Raw genomic sequence first — 20,547 nt, forward strand, 5'->3', positions numbered from 1 at the left:
GCCTTCATCAGCCGATCTAGTAATCTTAGATGGACTGCTAGGGACATAGTCACTGTGTGTCGTAGTTCTGGAAGGTCAGCAGGAGCAGTCACCAGGTACTGGGTAATCACTCAACTGTACCCTGGTGAAACCACATTGTGCCAATACTGCAATCCAGATACATTCTAAAAGGGGATACAACAAACTGATCATCAGGATCCAGTGATTCTCAATCTGTGGATCACAACCCCTTTGGGGGATTGAATGACCCTTTCAAAGGGTTGTCTGAGGCCATCAGAAAACACCAATATTTACATTACAATTAATAACAGTAGCAAAATTACAGTTGTGAAGTAGCAACAAAAATGATTCTCTGGTTGGCGGTCACAACATGAGGATTTAAAGGGTCTCAGCATCAGGAGCGTTGAGAACCACTGGTCTAGAAAGATCGAATTGGGTGATGAAAAATTAAAGAATTCAGATACAGCCAAGCAAGTGGCCCATGTTTATAATACCAGCATTTAGAAGACAGAGGTAGGATTACAATTTGAAAGCTAGCCTCAATAAATGAATGTTCAATCAATCAATCATACATGGTCTATTCTGAAAAACTGGGCAGCCGGAAGTGACTATACACACCCCAGAAGGGGCCTGGAAGGTTATAGGAGAAGCCAGCCATGATCTGAACATTAACTGAAAGTTTTACAGGAGAGAGAGCCAATTTATTCTGAGGCACATGGAGGTTAGACCCAGGATAAATAAACAGAAATCCCAAGGAAATGAACTAGAAGCCAAATGGAAAAATACCTTATTAGTACCAGCGAAGTGCAAGCAGGAAACCTTCTTGCAAGAAAGGCAGCTGGAGAAGATTCTGATAAAGGGCTTCCTTGTCAATTTGAGAGATCTATAGAGATCTTGCTGGCACAGGGTCCCAGCCGAAGCTGCAGTGGATGAAAACCAGCCTACTTCTCAAGTTTGCATTTCCATGACTGGAGCGCGCATGCGTCCCCACAGCAGCACCCGCTGTGGTCAGCTCTTTGCTGCTGCCTAGATTCGGGACTGGGGCTGCCTCCAAAACCTTTGAACCCACACTCGGGCAGCGCTGAAATCCATGTGGGCTGTGTTGGCTGCAGCAGCGCCTTCTGCAGCTCTGGGGCGTGTATGTATTCACGCCTCACAGGATAACTTCAGGCTTGCCGGAGAGGATGCAACTCAAGATCTACTGTGATTTGAAGAGTTCACAAAACTCACTTCACCATCAGTCCCCAGAACAGAGCAACCAGAAGCTCCTTGGTACTGACCTCGGAAGTCCTCCTCCTGGGTCCTCCTCCTCCTCCCGGGTCCTCCTCCTCCTCCCGGGTCCTCCTCCTCCTCCCATCACCTACGAGTTACCATGAGCCATATGACTCCCTATCCACTACTGAGCTGGACGATCAGCAGAGTTAGGAGGCAACCGTCAGCAATAAAGGCAGGTTGCGGGCTGGCTAGGGAACCCCAAAAAGGTCTCACATGGGCAGGAAAGCACAGCCTTCTCCCACCATGAAAGTTAGAGGACATGACGTTTCCACTGACTAACAGGACGGAACTTCCCATTTCCCCCTTAACAAAAAGCTCCCCTGTGCCTCATGAAACGGCAGAGGAAGTGACCTTGCGGGAGTGACGTCCTGAGTGAGCACGTGCTGTTGACAAGAGCGTGGCCAGGTGAGGCTCAGGGGCAAAGCCCTTTTCTGGTCTGGAGTGCAAATGTTGATAGTGTTTACAGAGAACACCCACCGCGGCTTCCCTGTGCCACATTTACAGCTGAGGACAGGTCCCCCGCAGAGACACTCCTACCAAGATCAGCTAAATCTGTCTCTTTGCTCAGCTATATTTAATAATCAAGGCTCCTTTTTTATCTTCATATAATAACCCTACTTTCCCGTTCAGCTCTATGCAAAAACCCCATCTCTATTTGACTGCATATAATGAACACACTGAGCTTCCAGGATGCTGTGGTTTCTCCATCAGAGAGCCCAGTCCACCCCATCCCGGCTTTCCTGTACATGTGTCTGCCCTTTCTTCATTCCCTCATCATCCCTAGTCCCCAGACCCAAGGGGTGTAAGGACTTGGTAGGTCCCTAATTTAAAAGCTTGTGATGTGGGATTCCCCGCTGCATGCTGTGAATACAATTGGTTAATAAAGGACTGCTTTGGACCTATAGCAGGGCAGAACTTAGTTAGTCAGTAAAAACTAAACTGAATGCTGGGGAAAGAAAGGCGGAGTCATAGAGAAGCCATGAAGTCTCCACCAGAGACAGACAAGCTGAAACTTTGCTGGTAGGCCACGACCTCGTGGTGGTACACAGATCAATGGGGATGGGTTAAATTAAGATGTAAGAGTTAGCCAATAAGAAGCTAGGGTTAATGGGCTAAGCAGTGATTTAATTAAAACAGTTTCTGAGTGGGGCTGAGCAGTCGGGAACAAAACAAGTGGCCTCTCCATCAAGCTTAAGCTCATTTTTCTTTTAATTTGATAATAGGAAAAATGATAAACTTGGGAGTTAGGATCACATACCTGCATACCACCATGACCTACACAAATGTTACTGAAGATAGGTTAGATGCACACTGAAGTTCAAGCTTCTTATTCACCACGACAAAAAAGGAGATAATTAGTTACAAGACTCAGTTTCATACACACACACACACACACACATTAATAAATGAATAAATAAAACTTGAACACAGCTTCCTCTTTCCAGCTAGGACCTGGCTATGAGGCCCAGGATATCCCAATTACAGTGACAACTCACACTGTATGTGACTGTCACAGAGTTTGAATACACCAAGAGGAACATCGTCAGTCCTCGTGAACTATGGTGTTGGTCATTGTTCTGCCCCAGCACAAAGGTCTCCCAGAGGTGATCTGACAGACACACGCGCACAAAACCCAAAACGGAAACCCTACTTCCCATCCGCTCCAGGCCAAGGGCCAAGGGAATGGGTGGAGGGAACAAGTGCCCTGGCAGCAAAGGGTCCAGCGGAACTCAGCTGAGACAAGCAGAGGAACGCAGTATATCCCACACACAGGGCAAGCCATCTTCAGTTCCTGTGGTCTATGCGACCAGCTCAGGAGCTCCAGGCCAGGCCCGGGACAAAGAGACACCCCATTCTACATAAGAGCGATACTACTGGCTCAAGAGATGTCCACATCATCTGGTTTTAGGGTCCTCCACTCTCTTCCCACCTCTGCCAACCCTCAGCTCTACTCTCTGCCCCAGCCTTTCCCTCACTGGCCCTTCAATGGGCACAGGCTCCCATCTCGACTGAAACAAGCAAACCTTTGAATAAACCTGATGCTGGCCTCAAGCACTGACCTGTTTCTCTTTCATGTCCGGCCAGATCTCTCCATTTCCTCTCTTGGTGCTCCCACCTCCTGGAAAAAACGCTCCACTGAAGACAGTCTCTCAAAAGGTTAGCAGCAAGGGCTCAGCAGCACAATCCAGGGCCTGTTTCCAGCCCTCCTCCCGCATGAGACCAGCCTTCCTGGACCTCCGATTCTCCTCCCCTGCATCTTGGCAAAGGCCCATCCTGGGGCTCCTCGCCCTGGCCTGCCCTCGCCAGGCTCAACACCTTTCTTTTTTGCCCCTTGAACAATGTTGGTTCTCTCTGAGCTCTAGCCTGGGACTGGGGTGGAGGTCTGGAAACTGCAGGGGCCTCTCCCCACGCACAGCGCTTCCTCTACTGCAACCTTGAGGTTCTTGTGGCTCTCACTGCTCACGGCTGCTAAGAATCACCCCAAGTTCATTCACGAACATTGCAGGGACTCCCTGAATGTCTCCCTTCTTCTCCTATGCTTTGTTGGCGACTCCCATTCGGTTACTGGAAGACTGTTCACATTCAGCAGCTGTCCCTTGGTATCCTCGGGGACTGGTTCCAGGGCATTCCCCACCACCACCACAAATACCAAAACACCCAATGCTCAGGCCCCTTGTATGAAACGGTATTTAAGTAGTACATGCAAGGGACCTGTGCACATCCTTCCATGACTTTTTATGTGTGTAGCACCGGACATGGCGCCCGGGGCTTCCTGCCCACTAAGCAGGTACTCGACCACCAAGTTACAACTCCAGCCGCCACCCCTCCATACCTAAAATCATCTCTAGATCGCTGGTATTACCTAACAGAAATGCAAACGCTCTGTAAATAGTTCCCATACCACACTGTTTAGAGAAAGGGTAGGAAGGTCTGTGGACAGGTTCAGTACAGACACGAACATTTTGGGGGACAGTTTCAGCCCACAGTTGGCTGCCTCCACACGTGTGAAGCTCACAGAAACAGGAGGCCGACTGCACATCATCACAATTAGCTGATAGCATTGGGTACCATTTAATGGGATCATTCTGATGCTGCCTAAGCTTCTTACTTTAAGAACGACTTACCACGTAATTTCTACTGGAAGTGTCGTCATCCCTCCCCGCTGCCCGGTCCCCATGTCTGACAGGGTGAGCAGTGAACAGGGAGTGGGGATGTCGGTGACTCACCACACACTAGTAAAGAGCTAAAAGCATGTGGCCTGAGTCTCCGCACGGCCACTTACATAGCTTTCCTGTGCGTGTCTGGCTGTCATTTCTGTTGAGAATTCTTTATCTAGCTGTGGAGGGGCCGAGAGAGTGAATGTGCACGTGTGTGCACCTGTGTTCACACAGACCTGAAACGAGGGCACCAGGTGCCCTCTTCCCTCACTCCCCACCCACCCATCTGAGACAGGGTCTCTCTCTCTCTCTCTGAACCCGGGGCTCATGTTTTCTCCTAACAGGCTAGAAGCCAGCAAGCCCCAGAGATCTTCCTGTCGCCACCCTCCCCAGAACTAGGGCTACAGGAATGGATTGTTACATGGGAACTAAGAGCTGAACTCTAATTCTTATGACTGCAGAGCAAGCCCTCTCAGCCGAGGAGACATCTCTCCGGGCCCTGCTGTCTGGTGTTTTTGAGGCAGGGTCTCATGAAGCCCAGAATCTCAGATTGGCCTTAGAACTTACTAGGTAGCTGGAAATAGCCATGAATTCCTGATCCTCCCTTCTCTATCTTCCAAGTACTGGCTTTCAGTTTATGAAAATAAATAACGTGGCGTTCTTCCTGTTTCACACCATAAACCTGATTTTCAAAAATGAACAACTTCTGAATACTTAGCATACACTTAAATATTGGGTCCAGAGCTATGCACTTTCCCACGCAGGCATCTTCAAGGAATGTCTGCCAGTACGGAAGTAGAAAGCAAATCATGGAAATCCATACAAAGACTACGGTTCAGTTTGTGGGGTATGAGTGACAGTCGGGGTGACTGGAGCCAGAGGTGAGGGCAAGGATACGGGGTTCTTTCAGGGCTTTGCTCTGACACTCTGGCACCGTTCCCGTTCTTCACAATTATGTCATTCACCAAACAAAGATTAAAGAGTTGGAGAGGCTCTCATAAGCAAGGAAGAAAGCAGAGATGACCTATCCAAAGGCTGAGTTTGTGTCAAGCAGGAATCTGGACCCAGGCCTGCCCAGGGTCTAAGCCTTTTCTACTTCCATTCATCCGCTCTATCCAGTTCATGGCTAGTTCATCACAAAGCAGCAAGAGAAGGCAGTGGAGACGGCCTGGACTCCCAAGCCACTGAGAAGAGCGGAGCAAAGAGGACTGCTTGGGTCCAGGAGTAAAGAGATTAACCCGGGCAACACTGGAAGAGCCCCTCCATCTAGGGGGGGAAAAGGCAGCCACTATCCCTGTCCCCCTGTATCACTTTATCACACTGATAAACTAGAACCTGCTGCCAGGGAGGAGCTCTGCTTCCAACAGCCAGGAGACTCTGCAGTCTCAGGGGGGCAGCGCCAGCACGGTTCAAAAGTTCATAAGCAGATACCCGGCAAAGATAGCTCAGACTGAAGACTACTCTACTGGCCTCTCCAGAAAGTAGCCTCTTGTCACAGGTGTTTGGGAAGGTACTAGAAAATCAACCCCAGGATAATATCTACAAGTGAATCACTGGCCACTAAGAAGAAAAAAGAAGGCAAAGAGGTGGAGCCAGGAGAGGAAGAACACTAGAAATGAAAACCTAACCGACCAAGATAAAATGTCTAGGTCTATCTGACCAGGGCGAAGTCATGGCGGTTCCTAATACTCAGCATTCAGGTTCTCGGAACAGCCTGACGACGCAGTTTTGCTGCTAATGGCCATGGGCTTTTAACAAGCTCCCGGGATAAGGGTCATGTACATACAATCTCTATGAATGATGGAAAGTGTAACGTGACCGCTGTAGCTTTTCTTTTAGGGGAATGTGTATATACGTGTAGGACACAGGGGACAACTTGGGGTGCCACTCCTCAAGCACCATCTACCCCCGAGACAGGATCTCTTACTGTCCTGGGACTTGCTGAGTAGGCTGCCTGTCTCGGCCTCCCCAGTGCTGGGATTACAACCACATGCCACCATACCCAACTGTTTCTTTTTGTCCTCTGTGGCTTCTTGGGAATCAAACTTGGATCCAAAGGTAAACACTTTACCAAGTGAATTATTTCCCCATCCCGCTTTTAAGACAAGTTTTCTCATGTGCCTCGAGCTGTCTCCAAACTAACCATATAGCCAAGGATGGCTTTGAACTCTTGATCTTCCTGCCTGCACCTCCCAAGTGCCAGGATTACAGGCTCCTGTGACCAGGCTGGGCTTATAGAGTGCTATGATTGAACCCGGGGCTTTGTGAATGCTAAGCAAGCAGCCTACCAGCTGAGCTGTAGCCTCTGGCTCGCTGTTGCTTTTTAAATAGAATCATATGTCTGAATTAACCAACAGTAAGAGAGACTTGCTACACATGGTACTAATTATTTTTTCTCAGATTTCCTCCCACATGAAGCAGAAAAGAGGGAGAAAAGCGAAATGACGAAGCTCATACCCTACCCACTGGCTGAGCCTGTAAGTAGCAAGGAAGGCTGGGAAGCTGCGATTAAAGAGAAAAGACAGACAGACCAGAGAGGAAGAGGAAAAAGGGGGCCTCTTTCTGCTACATTCTTGATCCCAGTTCTCTGGCTTTGCCATTGTGGAAGCTCCGCCCAGGAGGCACACCCACTCCCTGCAGCTTCCCCGTTTCTGCTCAGAAGGCAGATACACACAGATAAACCAGGCCAGAGAGGCACAGAGGACCCAGGACTTAGACGGGGCGGGGCATGGGCAAGAAAGAGGCATCACCCAGGATGCTACAGGAGTTCCAGACAAGGATCCAGACACCCCAGCATATTCCTGATGAAAAAGAAATAGTAGGGATGCTTGGTGACCTGGTCCTGTCCTGTCAGAAGCCTCAATACAAACGAAAGCTCAGCTTCTGGAGACAGTATCAACATCTACACAACAAACACAGCTCAGAAGCCAGAACTGAACTAAACCGGCCAACAAAATACTTGCCTAGTCAGCAAATCTATACTGTGTGGGCTTTGGGCTAATTCTGAACACTTGACATGAACGATCGATCTAGGTCATATATCTCCCAGAAATCTTGTAAAGCCAAGTACACTGGACAGTTGATATATAAACAAGTTAAATCACCTGCCCAAAGTCCATAGTGAATCTCCAAGACACTGGATTCAAACCCAGGGTACCCATTCTTCACTGGCAGGAACCAGAGATGACATTGCCAGGAGGCCTTTCAGTGTTCAGAAACATTGTGTTTAGAAAACTTGCAAAAGATGTTTATATTGCTTACTATAAAGACTAGACGTGAGTCCCCACAAACAATGCGATGTACAACCCCTTTTCAGAAATGCTTACCATAAAACAGAGGACACAAGACAGGCATCAACAGTTCAGAGCCTGTATATGGCTGAATCTAGAGTCAGAGAACCAATGCACACAATATATGGTTAACGCCAAGAAGAACACAGGACCTGCCCCACACTGAGGACAAGCTCCACACGGCTACCTTCTCATCACGAGAAGGAAGTTAAAATGCCTACAGAGATGGCGAAACAAGCCAAGCAAAACCATCCAACTGTGCTTTACAAGAGAAAAATACAGTATTCACAAATAGTATTAGCCATCTTAGCCACGGTGTACAGGGGATGGAGTACAGAAGGTAAAAAACTCATTAAAGCATGCTCCGTCAAAACACACATACACATAAAAGAAAGAAAAGAAAAAAAACCTCATTCATCTTCATGTCCTAATCTGGAAGGGAAACAGTCACAGAGAAAACACACATACACACACACACACACACACACACACACACGCCGTGCACACCCCTCTAGTTACTGGATGTACCGACAATGTTTCCACTGTTCAGCCTATATCTGAAATCTGAAACTGTAGGCTAACAATATAATGTTCTCAGACTGTGAAAGGCCACAGGACAGTAAGCATGAAAAGACAGTGATCCAGAGGTATAGTACCGCTCCTTGTCCTTTCGAAGTGCATCTTCTTGGCTTTGGTTGACATGAGGGAAGGGGTAAGGAAAAGAAAAGTGAGCCAGAAAACAAATCTCAGTAATTAGTCCCTTTGAGCAGCAAAGACGGTCACCCTGTCTCACTTCTGTGAGGCTCAGCATCAAAACAGGCTTTCCAGAGGGGATCTCTACCATTTCGGTCTAGCTGGAAGTCCATGAAAGAGTTTTCCCAAATCAGCAAGAAGATGGAATTACTGAAGTGGTTAAGTTTTCAAGGTGCTATTAATACACAGAGCAAATTACTTTACGAAACAACACGTGGCCAGTGTTAGAATACACTTCTTTATAAAGATCCATCACCTGAGAGGCAGAAGCAGGTGAGACTGATCTTTGAGAGTTTGAGGCCATCCTAATCTACACAACAGCCAATTCCAGAGCTACATAGTCAGACCCCCTCTCAACCACAACTAAACAAAGCCATCGAAGCCCTTCTAAAACGTCAGACCTGCCAGCGGAATTCTCTTACCGGGGGGACTACTCAGCAGATTGATTTCCAGCTGTTGGAGACAGCAAAATCTATTCCTGATCGACAAATTCATTAAATCAATAAATATTTACTACAACTTCCAAGATAAGTTTCCATTTCTTATAATAAGGAATATAGTTACACAGCATCTCTTATGTTCCAAACCACAACCTAAAAAGGACCTTGAGATGCATCCCCGAATAAGACCTGGAATCTTTATCTCTAATGGGCAGAGATAGGCAACACCAAGTATTTAATGAGAAATTGTCTAACTTCAGTACTTAAAAAAAAAGGATAAACCCTGTTACATGCTTTTACAGTGATTCTGGTATGCAGCCTTAAGTGATTTTATTATTTTTATTTATATATATGCTTATTTTGGAGACATAGCCATGGCTGGCCACAAACTCACTAGAATCACCTGCCTCTACCACCCAACACCTGGGATTAAAGAGTGCATCATCAAGTCTGGCTTCAGTGATAATTTACTCTGGAGCCACCGGGGAAATACCCTAACCCAGGCCACTCCAAAACGCAGCTGTTTGCTCAGATGTCACGGGTCCTGGTCCTCACTTTATGATAGGGCCGTTTAATCTACTTTTAAGTGCCTTAAACTTTTAGTAATGTCTTCCAAAGTGCTTTTAGCTGTTTGGGAATACCACTAAGTGACCAAAAAGATTCTCCAGGAAGCTAGTTTGCTCAAGCCAGACTTTCCAATAGGGACAGAAGGCTGTGAGTGAGAACACCTATTCCAATCACACGTTCCCATCTCTTTCTCAACACTCAGGCTCCGCCGAGAAAACACACTGTTGTAAAGCCACTGGGGTGGGGGTACCAACCCTTTCCACTCCTGTTCATTTCCTCCACTACCCTGAGAGCTGTAAGGGCCCTGCGACATCCGCCCCAAGCCAGCCAGCTTTTACTGGCTCCAACATTTGTTTAGACCCAACTGTCAGGAAACGTTGCCCTTCCTTAGAGGGTCTGTTGGTTTTATTGTTTTCGCTTTCTTTTTTCCCTTTTAGTCTCACAGAGCCTGTTCAACCCGAACAACCCAGGATAGTCGTCCCCCCCCCCCGCCACACACACACACACACACACACACACACACACACACACACACACACACGTTCCTCAAGGACCCAACAGCACCCTACTTCCAGGGCAGGTAAAGCTTCTGGAGATCAGTTACTGGTCCTTTTGTTGTTCCTTTCTTTCACTGTTATTTAAAGCCAGGTCAGAAATGGCGGATGCATATTTATAATCCCAGCACTCAATTGGGAGATGTGGGCAGGAATAGGAGGAGTTCAAGATTATTCTTGGCTACCCAGTGAATGCAAGATCAGCCTCAACTCCATGAGACCCTGTCTCAAAAAAGAAGAAACACTTGATCCACAATGCAGACTGAAGGGATTCTTTTTTTTTTTTTTTGAATCCAGGTTTCCACATTTTCTCGCCCTATTTTTTAAAATAAGTTTGCATGTTCTGCTTATGTATTGGCATTTCACGAAATAAAGGTTTAGTTTCAAAGTTGCCGCCCTGGAATATTAGCGATTCGAAGTATTTTAAAATCAAAGATGCCTTCAATTCATTGGTGGGCTGCTTTCACCACTAAAACATAAGCTCCATGCTTTCTGATACAAAGTTTGAGTTCTTAGAAGAGCAGGTCAGACAACTGCAAGAAACAAAATAGCCGAACTTTCCATGTCATAAACCAGGACTCCAATAGACAGATGTCAAAGGACCTGCCCACATCATCCAAAACAGGAACTAGCCAAAGTGGGGGAGGACCTAGAATCTACATCTGCTGGACTCAAACTCCACTCCACACTACCTACCAAGACATGAAATGGTATTTTATGGAAGAAAATGAACTGGAGCTCTAACTAAATGCTGAAGAGTACCGGTTGCTCTTGCAGAGAAGCTGGGTTCGACCCCCAGGACCCACTTGGTAGCTCACCGTCATCTGTAACTCCAGTTCTCAGAGATCCAAAACCCTCCTCTGGCCTCCAAAGGCACTGTAGGTACAAGGTGCACAGGCATACATTCAGATAAAACACCCATACACACAAAATAATTAACAAAATTCTGATATTTAATCAACACGTTAATTATACAATATATGGGGGGGGCAGAAGAGAATGAAGATGCGATGTGAAAAGTTCATGTTTCCGTATGTCCACTCTTTATCCAACAGCCCTACTCTCCAGTCAAAGACCAACACCTCGCTCAGGCATGCAGACTCGGTTTCTAAGCCCGGACAGATGATGAATACCATGACAGGAATAATTACTATGTCAAGTAGTAACAGGTGGATGACAAAAATAGGGGTGGGCAGGGGCAGACAACAGTGTCCTGTGGTTGAACATATCTAAGTACTTAGCTAAACTAAGACACCAATCCTTGGAATTCTTAGAATACTCTGAGTTTCTTCTGTGACCTTGGACCAATCACACCCTTCCTGAGCCCAGCATCCTAATCAAAAAATGATGCTGGAATCTCAGTGGTCCTCCTCACCTCACCCGACACCTCTGCTGCTGAGATCAAAAAGATTTATACAAAAAGGTCTTGTATGACAGTCCCGCATAAAAAAAAAGGGGGGGTTATTTTTTTTTCAAATGAGCTTGGTGTTTAATCCCAACAGCCTTTATAAATTTCCAAGCGTTCTAAAAAAGAAAAAAGAAAAAAAAAACCCTGAGGATTTACTGTTTCCAACACTTACAGTAATAGCAATCCAGCCCGAGTCTCTGCACTTCCTGGGGTTATTTGCTCGGTTAGAACTACAAGGGGGAGAAGCTATTATGCCAGTCAGCAAAAAGAAAACCAGCTTGGATACTAAGAACCAGGAAAAGCCAAGTCACTTGAAGGGCTGCCAACGTCACCAGGACCTCATTTACAATGCAAAGGTAAAGAGACTCACTGGGCGCCAGAATCCCAGAGGGAATTAAAATTGTGCGCCGCCAAGCCGCGCCGGAGCACAAGCCACCCAGCTCTCACACGCCAACGCCCTCGGCTTCCTAAAGCTAGGGCTATAAACTTGGAAGGACCGCTATTTTGCAACGAGGTTTTCAGTTGGTGAGGGCTGTACTCCAAACAAACTTTTCGGCCTCTTTAAGGAAACTTTAATACAGACAAAACATTTTTTAAAAGGTTAAAACCCTGAAGATTTCCGTTTTAGAATACAGATGAAAGTTAACCCCTTGCTCCAAAGACTGTTTAGAATCTTCTAGATGAACTACAAAGCGGTGCGCTAGCTTCAACAGCGGGAGAGAATAAACCATGCTCTTGATTGGGTCTGACAACGGTGCGCTTCATTACTTCTACGCGATTCCCTTCGCACCGCAGACACCCGCAGCTTCGAGGTGTCAACAGCCCTGACAATGCCAATGCATTCTACCAGAGGTGGGACAGCGCGGTGACAATCCTGACATGCTTCGGCTCCCGGGAGGTTAATGGGAATTAAACCACAGCAGCCCTCCTTTGTGGCGCTTTGGCCGGAACAGCAAAAAGGAGACAATGAGCGGTCTGTGCGCAGTTCCACGCGGATTGGCTGGTCCCCCCCCCCGAAACCCCTGATGTCATGGACTTGGAATGCAGGCAGGGAGGAAGGAAAGAGAGGATTTGGGGAGGGGGACGCTTCTCATCTCTTTCCCAGACCAAAAGTCTGAGAGATAAACCCCGATGCATTCTTGAGATGAGTACTCGGCAAAGCAGGGTCGCCAGATTCCGATCACTCCAAAAATACAACCCGCCACAGCAAACAAACCCCCGAACAAAAGCGACCCTGCCGAGAGATCGTGACAATTCAACGTGCTGCAAACTTCTCAGGACTGCTTTTCTAAGTCTCCCATCAACAGCTGAGCCGGCTCTCAGGCCGCGCGTTCAGGCTTTTGTCTGGGTTTTCCTCACCAGAGCCAATGGCACCGAGGCACCACCGACGGGCTCCCTTTCCGCCCGCGGGTCCCAGGGGTCGGCGGGACACTCAGCATCCCCTCCCATGGAGAAGGAGAGGAACAATGAGGGGCCCGGTTTGGCCACGTAACCGCCCAACTTCGTTTGTGGGAGGAGGGGGCCAGGATGGGAGGAGACGCAGGGTCCCACGGCAGCCCCGACCCAGGCGGATGGCGGGGGCGGCAACTCCCGGAGTCCCAGCCGCGAGGCCAGGCCCCGCCTAAGGGCCAAAGACCACTCTGGAGCGCCCTCTTCCCCAGAGGGGAGCATCTTGCAGCCTTCGAACGGGCCCCGCGACGCTGCGGGACTCCAGGCGTCCGGGAACCCCCAGCCGGGCCGCGGCGCGGGAACAAAGCCAGGGCCAGCGCGTGCGAGCCGGCTCCGTGAGCTGGGGAACGCGCACCTCTCGGGCAGCCCCGACGTCTCTCCGCGGCGGCTCGCAGCCCTCCCTCCCCGCGGCAGACCGACCCCAGACCGCTCGCGCGCGTACCTTATTCTTGACCTCGGCGGAGAGCCCGTAGGAAGGGCCCTTGTTGAAGTGGGTCATGGCGGTTCCGACGACGGGAAGCGGCTGCACTCGGGCTCAGGGGGTCTGTCGCCCACGGTGTCCCTACTCCTCGTCCCAGCGGTGGCCGCGCGGGAGATGCTCGAGTTCGCTCCTCTGCGCGCTACGAGAGACTCCGGAGCCCGGCTGGGGAACGCGGGCGATGCTTCGAGGGTTCGTCGGATTCGGCTCCCGCGGACGCTCAGGGACACTCTAGAATGGGGCTGGCTGCCCGGCTCGCTGCCCGCTCCGCAGCTCCGCACTCTCTGCCCCCAGCCTGGTCCCCCCCCAGGCCTCCGGGGATTGGCCGGGGAGCTCGACCAATGGAGCGCCGCCTCCTCCCCCTCTCCGGCTCCAGGGCTTCGTGGCCAATGGCAGCGCAGCGGGCGCGCCGCTCCCTCCCGCGGGTCCCAGCCCCCGGCCCCGCCCTCACGCCACCGGGGACCTCAGTGCCCCTCCTCCCGGCTGGTCAGCGGGCTGCGGCCGCCCCGCCCCGGCGCCTGGGGGCTTCCCAGCCGCCGCGGTTCTCATCAACTCCCAGGCATCCGTGACGCTCCGTCGATGGAGGGGGACAGGAAGCTCCCAGAGCTGGCCCGCCGCTCACCGGCCACTCCATCCGCCTCCTCCCGGATCACAGCGCGCCCTGATGCTGCGCTGGAAATCCCGGGAGCAGCCTCCGAGCCCACACGTCTGGCTTAGGGAGGCCTGCAGCAACACCTGCCAGGTCCTCCCTCCCCACTCAGCTGCCGCACCTGTGTGGGTCTGACCTCTGTCTTGATCAAGGTTCTTTGCCAAATCCCTGCTCACTCTGACTACACTTTAAAGGAGTGCGAAAAAATCGGGGAAAGTGCTATGGCAAAGCTTTGGGGGCTTTTCAGATCCTTTTCTGGATTCGCACCGGTTGCCCTCTGCACGCATCTTTACAGGGAGGAAGTTCAGCCAGGCCAAAAGTCTAGGTGGCAGTTGCCCAGTCTAGTTTTAGTTTGCTCCTTTATTTTTTAGTGAGAGGACTGTCCTGAATCAGGAGTCTACCTGCTTTTGTTTGTTTTCTTTTTAGTCAGAGATCTCTTTGAATCAGCACTCTGTATTCTTTCCTGTCCCTTTCCTTTCTTCTGATCTCAAAGGCAAACTGATAGAGGAAGGTGAGACCAGAACGTTGGCCCTTGCTTCTTTCTGCTCCTGGGACTACACTGGACTGTAGGGCTTCCAAAGGTTAACCCATTCACTTACCCAGAACTCCGAGTTGGAATTCATGTCTGTTTTAGCGACTTGAAGGCTGCAACTCAGATTCCTAATACGACCAAAGACCCCACCCCCATAGTGTCACCTCATGCCTTGGCGTTCTGGAGCACACCCGGGACAGGTTTCACTCCTCTGAGTCCTAATATAAGGGTTTTGTTTTCCCAAATACAAGCTGACGTTCCAGATGAGCCCACAGAACCAGGGGTGGCTGCCTGAATCAAACGAGCCCAAATAGCCAAGTTGAACCTTTCTGGGATAGAAATAAGGAAATGTGGCATGGTGTCCCAGCATTTCCAACACAAAAGAATCGCTGTGAGTTTGAGTTTGGAGGTCAGCCTGAGCGATATAGAAAAGAAAAAGGCAGAAAATTTCTGTTAGCTGAAAGAATTTTTCATCGAATCTGTAAGGTACAGTGTGAGGGGATAGGGATGGGTCGAATAGGCAGAAAAGTGAGATGACCTAGGATTTACCAATTGCTTCTGGAGGTCCTAAGACTAATTAGGGCATTCTTTCCACAGACAGATGACGCAACTGACCCAATATGATGATGGAACGAGTGGTTGGGGCTGTTTTTCCGGTCCTGTGATAGTGGCCCTGTGTCATCCAGCCGACCAAACCCATTTTTTAGAACCAGCACTTGAAACCTAGCAGCCAGATTTGAAGTAGAAATTACAGCCACTGCCACAGCTGTCCTGCAGAACCCCAAGCCTCGGGGCTTGTGTTGGGCCACAGTGGGTAATGAATTGTGGTCAATGCTATTTTGATCTCCTAAATCATCCTGGGTACAGTGCTTGGGAATTCTATTCCTTTTTGTCGCCCAGGGCATGGATTCTAATGTTTAACAAGTTATCGCTAAGGACTACAGAGCTTCAAAGGTGTGTGATGTGAAAGGCACTGTGGAGGGACAGTGGAGGCAGTCACAGCTGTGGGTGTTTAACTCTTGTCCCTCTGTATGGCTTCAAAATGAACATTAACATTTGCTCCACTCTTTTTCTCCCCAAAGTACATTTGTGTGGCTCTCCCACCAACACTTAGGGAAGTACTGTTGGGAAGTACTGTTGGTCCCAGCAGGTTCTGTCAGTGTGGCTGGGTTGTTCTTCGAGTTTAGCGCCCTGCCAGAGATAAGTGGAGCTGTGTCGGGAGTGAAATGTGGAGGCAGGGATGGGAAAGCACCTTAGTCCCAGCACTCAGGAGGAAGAGGCAGGCAGATTTCAGTGAGTTCAAGACCAGTCAGAGTGACACAGTGGGACCCTGTTTCTTAAAGAAGGAAAGAGGGGGAGAGGGGTGTGGAAGACTTTTAGCAATGGGAATAATGAGGCCAAATAGATACCTCAGTGGGCAAAGGTGCCCCCTGCATAGCCTGATGACCATGGCTCTACAAGTTCAAGTCCCCAGAAACTGTATGAAATCCCTTTTGTGTATGTGGGGGTGGGATGGAGGGGTATTTTCTTGATTTGGGAGATGTTGTTGTTTTGAAATAGATCTTCACTCTGACGATCAAATTAGCCTCAAAATCTGCCTCAGCCACCCAAGTGCGGGGATCACAGGCATACAGCTAGGTCTGACACAGAGTTTGCCAGCTGAAATGACTCTTGTAAGACTCTTCTCTTTTTCGTGCCCCTTGGGGAATGTCCATCCCTTACTTGAGGTGGTATTGTTGGTATAGCCAGCTCCCTAACCCCCCTCACATGGACCTCAAGAATCGGGGGTGCCTACCACCCAGAATAGTACTGAATGCTGAGAAGACTGTACTGTTTTTTCTATATGGATACCAATGATAAAGTTTGATTTCTGCATTAGGTACAGTAAGAGAAATGATAACTCTGCTATTTATGAACATAGTCTGCCCTGCACTGGAGTCACCCTGCTTTGTGATGATGTGATATTTATATTTATATTGGGAAGAACTCAGGACTGGAGATGGCTCTAAGAATACATTCTGCTCTTCCAGAGGACCTGAATTTGCTTCGCCAGTATCTACTTAACAAGCACACAACCACCTATAACTCCAGCTCCAGGGGGAGCTGGCACCTGTACTTACACATGTGTATCTGCACCCACATAATTAAAGACAACAACGATACACTTTTCAAGGAAGTACTTTCCACCTTCTCTTTGGCACAGTGAAATTACTGCCATTACTACAGTCCTTGCACTTTGGGGCTGTTATGCAGTAAGTTTGCTTGAAGGCAGCCATTGTGATGTTGTGTAGGATCTGAGACCCAGGCTCAAGAGTGAGTGATGGGCAGGTAGCGTTGTTTGCCTATGGCTGTCACAAGATACTGAAGAAAAGCATCTTGAGAAGGGAAGGGTTTATTTCACCTGTCTAGGGAAGAACCTGGAGGTGAGAACAAAGCTGCCACCATGAAGGGGTGCTCAGCTACTGTCCTTATATAACTGGAGGACTGCCTGCCCAGGAATGGCACCAACCACTGTGGGCTGGGTCCTCCTCCATCAATTAACAAGAAAATGCCTCATGTATGGTGGGTTGTGCCTTTAATCCCAGCACTTGGGAGGCAGAGGCAGGCGAATCTCTGCATTCAAGGCCAGCGTGGTCTACAGAGTGAGCTCCAGGACAGCTAAGGCCACACAGAAACCCTGCCTCAAAAATTAAATCAAAACAAAACAAAACAAAACAAAACAAAAAAAACAGAAAGAAGGAAGGAAGAAAAGAAAATACCCCACACAACATCCTCACAGGCCAATCCATGGAGGCAGTTCCTCAGTCAAGAGTCCATATGATCAGATATGGAAGTACTGACAATTGAAGGTAACTATGACAGACAGCTTACTCGGTGTAGATACTCTGAACAAAGGGATGAATTACATGGTGCGTGGCACAAAAATAAGACAGTATGAGATGTTACCATGCCCATCAAACTATAATTAAAATCTATGAATTTTGAGCTGGGCATGGTGGTACCACCTTTCATCCCAGCACACGGGAGGCAGAGGCAGGTGAACCTCTGTGAGTTGACCTACAAAGTGAGTTCCATGATAGCCAAGACTACACAGAGAAACCCTGTTGCAAAAAAAAAAAAAAGAAAAGAAAAAGGAAAAGAAAAGAAACCTATAAATTTCTAATGTAGTATCTGTAGCATGAGTTCTAATTGGTCTTAATAATAAAAACTTGGAGTCAAATATTAGGGGGTGAAAGCAGAAATATCAGAGAAGCAGAGCAGCCAGACTCTGGAGTTCTCATCTCTATGAAACCTCAAGACCAAAAAGAGATCAAGCTCCTATCTCCTCCCACCTTATATTCCTCTCTCTGCCAGTCATATCACTTCCAGTCACACCACTGATACCTATTCAGGTTTTCGATGGGTACCTGTTTTAAGTTCTGAAAAGGCTGACTCAGTAATCACACATTTGCTAGAAGTGATGGCCATCCTGGGTATACCTGTACAACTTAAGGCTGATAACACTCCCTGCATATGTCTCTAAGAAAATGAAACAGTTTTTTGTTTATTATAATATAAAGTGTATTGCAGGTATACCACATAATCCTACAGGGCAAACAGTTATGAAAAGGTCTAATCAAATTCTAAAGGATATGCTAAATAAACAGAAAGGGATAATAAAGACTCCCAGAAATAAATTGCATAATGCTTTATTAACTTTGAATTTTCTAAATGCCAATGAGAAAGGAACAGCAGCTGCAGAAAGACATTGAATAGTAGAAAAAAAAACTACAGAATTAAATCAGCCTGTACACTTTAAAGATGTGCTGACTTCTCAGAATGGAAACCAGGATATGTGTTACATTGGGGAAGAGGCTTTGCTTTTGTTACCACAGGGGAAACAAAAGCTATGGATATCATCGAAATTGATAAAGGTTAGATTTCAACAAGAGAGACCTCTTGATTAGAAGAGGTGGTAGTTCATCAAACAGCATAGCTATTCAATCTAAACTAACTTTAAAACTAACAAATGCTTTTCATTTGATCAGATATAACTTGCCGTAAGGGAATTTCTCCAAAATTAGAGTTGGGGAAGCATTTTTGTCTTTGTCTTTTCTGGAGAATGAAGGCACTCAGCTGAGGAATTTGAAAACTACTGGACAAATGAGACATCTGAAGAAAATGGACAAATCATCCAGAAAAAAAAAGTCCCAAGAAAAGGAGTTTTGGCCTGTTAGTATATCACATCTCCAATAGGATAAAATCTCATAAATCTTTCCAAATGTTTGTGTCTGCTTTTCTCCATAGACATATAATGCAAATGATCTTTTTGTAGTCCCACTCTAATTAAAAATTAAAGCTGAATTTTGGAATTGGAATGTGGCTTTCTCCTTCTTTAAACCCATGCATGCTTGTTAAAGTAAAATTCAAAATCAACAAATATTAAGGGACTATTGTATTGATACTAATCTCATAATCCTTTGGTTTTATTTTGACATATATATATATATATATATGTATATAATAGTTTTACTTGTTGCCAGATTCAGAAAAGAAAGTCACTAAAGAGTTGTAAAATATATAAAGTTGAGAGACATAAAAAGATAAAATTTTGGGTTGATAATGCAAGTTAGGATACAAAATGAATTGAGTACAACTTTCTGAACTCACCAAAATAGGATATATATGGAGTATTGTCTCTAAATTTGTAAAATGCCAATTGGCTAGACATTGTTGATGTATTTTTTGCCTGTATATATTGTATATAGTTATTATACTTATTGTATGTTATTTTTCTTATATTAGCTATTAACTTTTTTTGGTTTTTTGAAACAGGGTTTCTCTGTAGTTTTGGACCCTGTCCAGAAACTCACTCTGTAGTCCAGGCTAGCCTCAAACTCACAGAGATCTGCCTGTGTCTGCCCCCCAAGTGCTGGGATTAAAGGCATGTGCCACCACTGCCTGGCATAATCTTTTTTTTTTAATTTTAGACAAAAAAGGGGGAAATGTGGTGATATCGTGTTTGTACTCTAACAAATAAAGTTTGCCTGAAGATCAGAGGAAAGAACTAGCCACTAGTTAACCATAGAGGTCTTGAGATGTGTACTGACAAATAGGAAGTAATATGGCCGGGTGGGCAGAGAGAGGAATATAAGGCAGGAGGAGACAGGAGCTTGCTCCCTTTTCCATCAGGACATTTTGTAGAGGTAAGAACTCCAGTGGCTGGCAGCTCTGCTTCTCTGATCTTCAGGTGAGCTTTGTTTGTTAGAGGACAAACAAGATATCACACCATGCCTCTAATCCCAGCTCTTAGAAGCAAGAGGTAGGAAGATCAAGAGTTAAAGGCCAGCCTTGGCTACATAGCAAGGCTGAGTTCAGCTAGGGCTACGTGAAAACAAAAATCATAATTATGAATTGCTTGTCATTGGAATTTTCTTTCTACTATTTCAGATAATGGTTCACTGCATGTACTGGTACCAGGTGTTAATCCCACCAATCGAGAAGACCACTATCATAATTTAAAGCCAAATTTAAAACAAGCTTTAATTAACTACTGGCCAGGTGGACAGGTAGATGGGCTCTGGTCAGATTCATCTCTGGGTTTCCAGAAGATGGCCCAGAATCAGGTATGACAAGGGCTTAAGAAGGAAGGCCCATAATTCATTGCATTTCCCATCAGGTCCAATCGGGGGCAAGCATATATCCTGACATATTGCCTGCCTATGTACCTCCTGCCCATATGTGATCAAGCACATCCAGCGCAGATGGGTCAAATAAACTTGTTTAGGGGAGTGAGAACATGTGGCTGGTTATTTCCCGTAAACAACGGTCTACAGCATTTCAGGAACTAGCTGTACTTAGTAACAGGCTTGCAGATCAGAGACATTTTGTTTTATGGATCTCCTCGGCATAGTTATTAACACTTAAAATGTAACTTTGGTTCTCACACAGGTGCAACCACAGAGGAAGGTGATGACATTCTCCATAGGCAGTCCATGGCACTCTTAAGAAAGT

The 20,547-nt window shown here is 47.2% G+C and overlaps 2 protein-coding genes across 2 annotated transcripts in view; one reads left to right on the forward strand and one right to left on the reverse strand.

The window, feature by feature from the left end:
- Cnn3 (calponin 3) overlaps positions 1 to 13,477 on the reverse strand; it is a 31,469-nt gene extending 17,992 nt beyond the window's left edge. The window contains exon 1 of the mRNA XM_087897612.1: positions 13,337 to 13,477. Within this exon, the coding sequence (XP_087753738.1) occupies positions 13,337 to 13,393 (57 nt within the window). The 5' untranslated portion in view covers positions 13,394 to 13,477. The remainder of the gene's footprint in view (positions 1 to 13,336) is intronic.
- Positions 4,032 to 17,684, forward strand: LOC146891225 (uncharacterized). Its single transcript, XM_085677774.2, has 4 exons — positions 4,032 to 4,063; positions 12,241 to 12,297; positions 12,964 to 14,114; positions 15,151 to 17,684. The coding sequence occupies exons 1-3, from the start codon at positions 4,032 to 4,034 to the stop codon at positions 14,087 to 14,089; spliced, it is 1,215 nt and encodes a 404-aa protein (XP_085533900.2). The 3' UTR covers positions 14,090 to 14,114; positions 15,151 to 17,684.
- The last annotated feature ends 2,863 nt before the right edge of the window (positions 17,685 to 20,547 follow it).

Source organism: Myodes glareolus, chromosome 17 (assembly GCF_982192425.1).
Source record: "Myodes glareolus chromosome 17, mMyoGla1.1, whole genome shotgun sequence".
Lineage (NCBI taxonomy): Eukaryota > Metazoa > Chordata > Mammalia > Rodentia > Cricetidae > Myodes > Myodes glareolus.

Excerpts from the sequence above, each read along its gene's own strand:
- LOC146891225 (XM_085677774.2), top strand. The coding sequence starts at position 4,032 with ATGGCGCCCGGGGCTTCCTGCCCACTAAGCAG. Across the intron at positions 4,064-12,240 it reads GCTTCCTGCCCACTAAGCAG|ACACCCGCAGCTTCGAGGTG; the intron begins GTACTCGACCAC and ends TTCGCACCGCAG. Across the intron at positions 12,298-12,963 it reads GCCAATGCATTCTACCAGAG|GGGGCCAGGATGGGAGGAGA; the intron begins GTGGGACAGCGC and ends TTGTGGGAGGAG.